The 8,636-nt window shown below is 44.0% G+C and overlaps 1 protein-coding gene across 1 annotated transcript; it reads left to right on the top strand.

Annotated features, from left to right (window-relative positions):
- Nucleotides 1–202: 202 nt before the first annotated feature.
- LOC114426239 (frizzled-7-A-like) lies at nucleotides 203–4,735 on the top strand. Its single transcript, XM_028393502.1, has one exon. The coding sequence runs from the start codon at nucleotides 699–701 to the stop codon at nucleotides 2,406–2,408; it is 1,710 nt and encodes a 569-aa protein (XP_028249303.1). The 5' UTR covers nucleotides 203–698; the 3' UTR covers nucleotides 2,409–4,735.
- The last annotated feature ends 3,901 nt before the right edge of the window (nucleotides 4,736–8,636 follow it).

Here is an 8,636-nt window from a genome sequence, read left to right as displayed (position 1 = left end):
TCACATAACCAGAAAAACTATATTATTCTGCAAAAAAATCTCTGGTGTAATGTAATTACTGTAACATATTTTCCTTTGGTGGGGGAATAAGGCCAATCAAGAACGAGTCCTGTAGGAAAACAAACGCTGGGATTGGCTGAGACGCGGCATCGGTTTCAAGGCGCCCTGCATCTGTCGAGGGGGTCTTGTGAATGGAATGGGCGCCTGGAAACCGGTGGAATCTGCACGAAGTGAGGAGAGCGAGTCTTTGGACTTCCAGCCGCCCAGCATGTGAACCGACGCTCTGCGTGAAGTTAAGTCGAAAAACGATGGAAATATGAGTTTTTTACGTTTTTAGTGTTTATTGTTTTGCGCCAAATTGACAACGCTCGTGTGTCGATACCGCTGGGATCATTTTTGTTTGCATTATTTCTAAGAAAACTGGACTTTTATGCGTTGCTTTGAGCGGATCGGGAGTGAGAGTGGACTGCTTGGAGTCACTTACAAAGACCATTAAGAAGTCATGACACGGCGAACGTTTTACTTGGATTTATATTCATAAAATACAACAGAAAAGTCAATTACAGCCACTTCCACTGAAACTACACGGACTGCGAGCTGCGTTTTGGGACACTTATCGCACAATTTCTGCTGTTTTCAGTCGTTTTTAAGTCGCCCTACTTGGATCAAAGTTTTTCCTCCCCCCCCCCTCCTCAACTATGGCGGCGGCCAGGTTCACCACTGGCTCCGTGTTGCTGCGGATCATGTGGCTGCTGTGCGGGCTGTCTCTCTCCCCCGCTTCTGCTCAGCATTACAACAGTGAGAGTGGGATATCCGTCCCGGAACACGGGTTTTGCCAACCCATCTCCATCCCGCTTTGTACCGACATCGCCTACAACCAGACCATCATGCCGAACCTCCTGGGCCACACGAACCAGGAGGACGCCGGACTCGAAGTGCACCAGTTCTACCCTCTGGTGAAAGTCCAGTGCTCTGCGGATCTGAAGTTCTTCCTCTGCTCCATGTATGCGCCGGTCTGTACCGTGCTGGAACAGGCCATCCCCCCATGTCGGTCCCTGTGCGAGCGTGCACGACAGGGATGTGAAGCCCTGATGAATAAATTTGGCTTCCAGTGGCCGGAGCGGCTCCGCTGCGAGGCTTTCCCGGTCCACGGAGCCGGGGAGATCTGCGTCGGTCAGAACACATCCGAGCCAGGCAGCCCGGCCTCCTCATCCTCACCCTACGCACCCGAACCTGTGACCCTTCCCCCGAACATGGGTCGGCCGAACCAACGTCCGCCCCAGCCGCACAATCCGTACCACCAGTTCTCCTGTCCTCTGCAGCTGGAGGTGCCCTCCTACCTGGGCTACAAGTTTATGGGTGTTAAAGACTGCGGGGCCCCGTGCGAGCCCACCAAGCCCACCGGGATCATGTATTTCCGGGAGGATGAGGTGAAATTTGGCCGGCTGTGGGTTGGCATCTGGTCCATCCTGTGCTGTGTGAGTACCTTATTCACGGTGCTGACTTATTTAGTGGACATGAGGCGCTTCAGGTATCCGGAGAGGCCCATCATCTTCTTATCGGGCTGTTACTTTATGGTGGCTGTAGCCTACGCGGCGGGCTTTTTCCTGGAGGACAAAGTAGTTTGTGTGGATAAATTCAAGGTGGACGGCTATAGGACTGTGGCTCAGGGGACTAAAAAGGAAGGCTGCACCATCCTCTTCATGGTGTTGTACTTTTTTGGTATGGCCAGCTCCATCTGGTGGGTGATTTTGTCCCTGACGTGGTTCCTCTCAGCCGGAATGAAATGGGGTCACGAAGCGATTGAAGCCAACTCCCAGTACTTCCACCTGGCAGCATGGGCTGTTCCAGCCATCAAGACCATCACCATCCTGGCCATGGGTCAGGTGGACGGGGACGTGTTGACTGGAGTGTGTTTTGTTGGGATTTTCAATGTGGACGCCCTCCGCGGCTTCGTCCTAGCTCCGCTGTTTGTGTACCTGTTCATCGGCACGTCCTTCCTGCTGGCCGGTTTCGTGTCCCTGTTCCGTATCCGCACCATCATGAAGCACGACGGCACCAAGACGGAGAAGCTGGAGAAGTTGATGGTGCGCATCGGGGTGTTCAGTGTGCTCTACACGGTACCGGCCACCATAGTCATCGCCTGTTACTTCTACGAGCAGGCCTTCAGGGAGCACTGGGAGCGGACCTGGCACATGCAGACCTGTAAGCGCTTTGCCGTACCGTGCCCAGTCCACAACTTCGCCCCCATGACGCCGGACTTCACTGTGTTCATGATCAAATACCTGATGACCATGATAGTCGGGATCACTTCAGGTTTCTGGGTCTGGTCCGGCAAGACTCTTCAGTCATGGCGGAGGTTCTACAAGCGCCTTAGCAACGGTAACCATGGAGAGACCACGGTGTAAAGTTTGGAGGATTAAACAAGGCGGGGTTTTGGATATAGCAACCGGCAAATGAGGTCAAATAGCTTTCATTTTAATACTTTTTGATATATTTTGTGATTGGATTTTTGTGTTTCGTGGTTGTGGCGGCAATTCAGGCTTTTGGACACAACCATACTTTGTTCTATATTCCATAGAAATTGGATGATTTTCTATATATGTTTCTTTTTTCCTTTTTTTGTCATTATTTCACATCACCCGATCCAGACTTTTTCTTATTTTGGATTACAAACTGGTGTAAATGGCCGCACAGGTCCTTGGACTGGAATGCCAGAACAGCAAAGTTGCTTTTAATACGAAACTCCCTGCATATTATCCATTATATCCTTTTATATTACAGTTCGAATGTACTTCTCGTCCACTCTGTTGAGGTTTGTCATTGGAAAACAGAAAAGACTGACGTCTCTAGTAGTGTGGCTCTGCATCCACACTGCAGCAAAAAAGGTCAAAGGTTGGCTCTCTGCATCACACCCTCTGACTGTGAATTCTGGAGTATTCATGGACATTTTAACTCACTCTGCTTTTAGCTAAAGACACAGAAGCTTTAATACACACGCTTTGCAGAGAACAATCGTTGTCATTTTTAGTAGGAGGCATAAATTATCAACCCTGCTAAATATGTGCCAAGTGGCTGCCCAGAAATCAAAACCTTTATCTCATTTTTTAAAATATTTCACACTGACAAATATTAGCTCCTATGTTGAATGTTCACTCCGAAGGTGAATGAAGTTATGTGTTGGTTTGCACAGCGATTTTAAGTGTTAAAAATGACTGTTACACCACAGATTGACCTGGATCTAACATTCGTAGGGACCACACACACACACATGCATACACACACCCACATCCTCCACTCTGTAATTGAGACACAACAGCTCATTGTGTGTCTCTGTGTGTGGTCTCTCAGCTGCCATCAAAAAGACTTTTTAAGCTTTTAAGACACACGAAGCACAGTTTCAAACATCCAGATTTAATCTGTGGGGCTGCAAATGGCTACTCTGGATGTTTTTAATGTTATTTTATCCTGGATTAAGCCGGCGGTACCTGTTCACACCTGTATTCTTGTCCATGTAACTCAGTCTGCCTTAGTAATTTCACTTGAAGTGTTGCATTGTTTTCACAAGCAGACTGAACTTTTTTAAGTTTTTTTTCGTTTGTTGATTTGTTGTTTTTTTGTGTGGCTGGGCTGCCATATACATGTCTCCCAAATGTGTGTTTTCTCTGCGGAAGCAGGATTTATGTTTTCTGTCCTAAGTTGTTAAAGCTTCGGGAAGAATATCAAAAGGTCACAACTATTAAGTGCAGGTAGAAGTAACAGTGTATTGTGTGCAGATGAAATTCAGCATGTCACATGACCTCACAAGGTCATTTCAATATTGCAGAGGGGAAACAATCAACTAAGTGCTCTTATTATAATACAGTTTAAGGGCATGTATTTACTTAGGGATTTTTAGAAATAAATGACACTTTTTTGTACAAATGCATCAGTAGTGGTGACTCTAAACAATGAGGAATAAGTCCCGTTGTTGAGCTACTAGCTGCTTGCAGCACCCTGACCATCTGAATCAAATGAGAACATGGGCTCTCAGACTGAATAATAAAATTGGTATGAGACCTTGTGGTGAAGCAGGAAAACATGTTTTTATCCTGACTGAGTCAGCTGCAAGGCAGCACATGTTTGCCAGAGGCTTTTGTTTTCTTGTTATGTAGCTCATTTTCTCTGCATACATCACATATAGATAGTGAATGGGAACACTGCAGCATTGAGGGACAGCTCAGAGCATTATGACCTTTATAGACCTGGTATTCTAGTTATTTTAATTTCTGGAGCTGTGTCCTGAATCCACATATATTAATACTAAACCATTGTACCAATTTTCATAGTATCCTTTTAAAACAGTTTGTAAATAAGAAATGCCATTTTTTTCCGATGTGAATGTACTACATACCTCAGACCCTGAATTTGTTTATAGGACTGAAACAGATCAACACTCAATTCATACTTGTACAAGGCAAAGTCATTTTTGTTACTGAAATCAGCCATTGCCAATGGTACCAGACCGACTTTGTTTCGTGCTGTTTTCAGAAGGAATATGAGTGTCTGTGTGTGTATTCTTATCAGATCATATGCAAACTCCCAAGTAAACACAGACTCTGATTTTTAAAGGCATATTGTATTTATGGGGGGGTATTCATTTGTCTTTTTTAAACTTTTTTTTTTAAACGAGATAAGCCTGTTGTACGTGTACAGTGAATAAAAGTGATAAAGTTTGTAAAAAAAAAAAAACAAACAAACATGTTGAGCCTTTGATTTGTAATTAGAGATGAATGTGACACCAGAGCAGTGACCAGGAACCTGTCTCACTGTATTTTGATTATATATGACAAGTTTATTATATTCATCAACCACATACACATAACAACATAAGAGTAAAGACCATTGTGTTAAACTAGTTACTCTGGGTTAATGTCAAAGTATTACACCTTTTTTAAGTAGCCTATGAGGTAACTAATACACATCAAAAGCTCATTAAAATGCACTACGGGGGATTCTCAACCCGCACATTTTTAATGCTAATTAGCATTAATGTTAATTGTACCACTTCACATGTAAATACTTGAACCCCCATTAGGGGTCTAAGTTTGTATATTCAGAGCGCCACAGCACCACAGGCTGTGTGAGTATGCAGCCATCAACCCCCCTGTTACCTGATCCCAAAAATCCAGCAGCCAGTTCAGTGAAGCACCTTATATGGAAGGAAAGAAGATGCACACTCACAGTGACTTGTGTGATACTGACCTCTGCTGGCCACTACCACCATATGCAGTCCTCATACTGTAGTTTAAGAAGAGGATCAGATGTCTTGGTCTTAGTTACTTCTATATTTTTTATGTATCTAATACATTCACTGCTTTCAGACCTTCGGAACACTCGGATCACACAGTGAGGAGACTTCAGTTATCAGACCCTCAGGCCAAAGTTCTCAGAAATCAAGTGAGGCGAATACAAGTAAAGCTCCTCACTGAAGACTGAAGAGGATTTTGTGTATCAAGTCAGGTCACACTTTAATACATCAGTTATGCTGGTCGTCTAATATCAAGTCTGATGATTGTTTCATGTCATTTGCAGCTTTTGACTACAGCAGCTATTTGTGCATCAGACTAATGGATGGAAACTTTCATGCAGTCACTCATACAGAGTGATACTGACCCCCAGTGGCCACAGCCAGAAATACACAAGAGAGCAACAACAAACAAAACTCAAATGTTGGCAGATGATAATGTTCTGTAGCTTTCCATTAATGTCTGTGTAACATCAATGTGCTTCTATAACAGAATTTTGTTTTAGAATCAGAATTATTCACACACACAATAGGCCCAGTGATGCTTAACACAGCTTTTTTAGGGTTCTCTGTGAAAAAATTAGATGTGATGATTAAACATAATAATTAGCAGCAACTAAACTAAGAAATGATTCATCATTCATTCATACTTGTATACATATGTCAGAATAACAGCTCGCTGACTCGTCCCAGAAGTACAGGAGAAATTAGTTGTTGAATATTATGCAATTTTCTGCAACTTTATTGGTACAAAAAAAATCCAAGCAAGCAAAGAAAATGTAGCAGCAAGTCCCTTCGCAGTGCACCAGCAAAACCTGCTCAGTTTCTGCTGCAGAGCCTCTTAGGGGTGACATCAGGAAATGCAGAAAGCACCCTCAGAAAGGTGGAGGAAGTTATGAAGACAGTGCAGATGTGGTCAGAGAAAGAGGTTCCTAATAGAAAGGAGGTTTTGGGCTATCTGCACAGCTGGAGATGCTTTGGTTGAGCTGGAAGACATAAAGAAAGCATTAGAGCACCAGAAGGACCTAAAATTGGCTCAACAATGGATGTTAGGAATTGTAGAAATGATATGATATTACTAATATTTTTTATCTACAGTACACTCCCAGAAGCAATGTCCAGAGCTCTGGAGAACCTTGGACAAATCTATTTTCAAATTGGAGTTTGCTCAGGCCATTGATCAATGAATAAAATATTCAAGGTAATTTATTTTATCTCATTACATAGTGGAATTTGTTAAGAACAAAACATAAAAAGGATCAATATGAATCTGCAGACTCTGTCACACACACACACAGGTCACATGTGCTCAGTGTGAACCTGCTCCCATCCATGAAGAGCACAGGCTGCAATGGCAAATCTGCCAATCTTGGTGTTCTCTGGCAAATGCCAATCACCCTGCATGGTGTTGGGCTATAAGGACAAGCCCCACTTGTGGACATTGGGCCCTCATACCCCCCTCATGGAGTCTGTTTGTGACAGTTTGAGCAGAAACACGCACAGTGGCCTGTTGGAGGTCATTGTGCAGGGCTCTGGCAGTGCTCCTCCTGCTCCTCCTTGCACAAAGGAGGAGGTAGCAGTCCTGCTGCTGGGTTGTTGCCCTCTTATGGTCCCTCTCCTCCACCTCTCCTGGTGTACTGGCTTGTCTCCTGGTATCTCCTCCATGCTCTGGACACTGTGCTGACAGACACAGCAAACCTTCTTGCCACAGCTCTCATTGATGTGCCATCCTGGATGAGGTGCACTACCTGAGCAGCTTGTGTGGGTTGTAGACACCGCCTCATGCTACCTCTAGGGGTGATCAAACATCAGGCAGAAAGGATGAGAGCAGAGAAATGGTCTGTGGTCAGCACCTGCAGAAAAATAAAAACGGTTGAGTCCAAGTGCCTTGAATTATTTTCTTGGCCATAACATTTCTCAGAGGACTTAGACCTCAACTTTAAGGTAACCGTCATCATGTGTAAGACATCTTTATGAAATGTATTGTGTATTTATAGAGTAGTAATGTAACTAGTGATGGGTTTTTGAGGCTTTGTTGAAGCTTCAACACCTGATTCAAGAAAAAGGTTCATTACTTGACAAAGTGCTCGGGTAGGACATCTAGTGGTGAATAAAATGAACTGCGGTGTGTGTTATTGGTTCATGGATTCTTTGGGATTTGACTGCCCATGCACAGTCTCGTTCAACTACAGGTTTCACTGGTTTCAAGCTAACACAATACAGCACATATATTAAAGAAAGATGTTATTAGCATTATGCCAATATATTGTTTAGATGTTTAATTGCGTTAAGTAACACAAACTTTTCTTGCAAGACAACAAACCTAGTGACAGGGTTTCGATCCTGTGTAAAGGAGTGAAGTGGTTCATACGGCGTAAGTCACATGATTTCTCCTAAAGCAGGCAAGTGTGACTATTACGGACCTAGAAATAATATATCACATTTCAGTTGCACTGCTGTGCGATTTGACGTGGATAATTACTGATAATATAAAATAATATAATCACATATGTTGTGTTAAGAATACTTGAAATGCATAGGAAAGTCTGTTTTGGGGTTCATTGGTAAAGAGGTGCATATGTGGGTGAAGAGGGCGTGCTTTGTGAACGGGGCAGTGGACGTGCTTGTGTAACATTTATGAATTTTTATTGAGGAACAGAAGTTTTTCAACACTTTTAACACTCAGACGATTTCTCCTTTTACAAACAATTTCCCCAGCCTTGGAGAAAAGCCTTCACAGGGCACGGATGAGGCTGGGGTACATAGGAAGTTCTTGGCCTTTTGATATAAGCTTGGATATATGTTTTTGTGGCCGGCCCAGTATTGCAGTGGGTCCTCATGTCTTCAGGGGAGGATCTGCCAGGTATCGATTCACCTCCACAATAGCGTTTGCTGTAGCACTTTGCATTTGTCGAGCTCTGTTTGCATCCTGATCCAAGAGCTTCCACAGGTCAACTCCTGGAAAACATTGAATCAGAAATGTCATTAGGCACTCCATAGTTATAATAAAATACAGAAGAAATACCTGTGGAGGATGCTGCTGGTGCTGGAGGCTGAGGTGGTGGTGGGGATGTGGAAGGCTGCTGAAGGTGCTGCTGGGCAGTGGTTATATTAATTACTTTAGTAATTACACATATTGCACGGTCTTTCACACCGGCTGCCACTCTCGGACTGGTGAACACAAATGTTTTAAAGCGTGGGTCCACCAGTGTAGCGACAGCCAGAGAACTCTCTTTTTCCTTGTCATGCAATCTTTCTGCTAAGCATCGGATGAGGTTGTGTGCCATCTGTTGTGCCAAGGGGGTGGTGAGTTGTGCAGCCACTTCCTCAGTTGTGTGCTGCAACACAT

The sequence above is a fragment of the Parambassis ranga genome, chromosome 21 (genome assembly GCF_900634625.1).
Source record: "Parambassis ranga chromosome 21, fParRan2.1, whole genome shotgun sequence".
NCBI lineage: Eukaryota > Metazoa > Chordata > Actinopteri > Ambassidae > Parambassis > Parambassis ranga.
The sequence above is the reverse complement of the archived record's forward strand: the minus strand, read 5'-3'. Positions and strand labels throughout refer to the sequence as shown.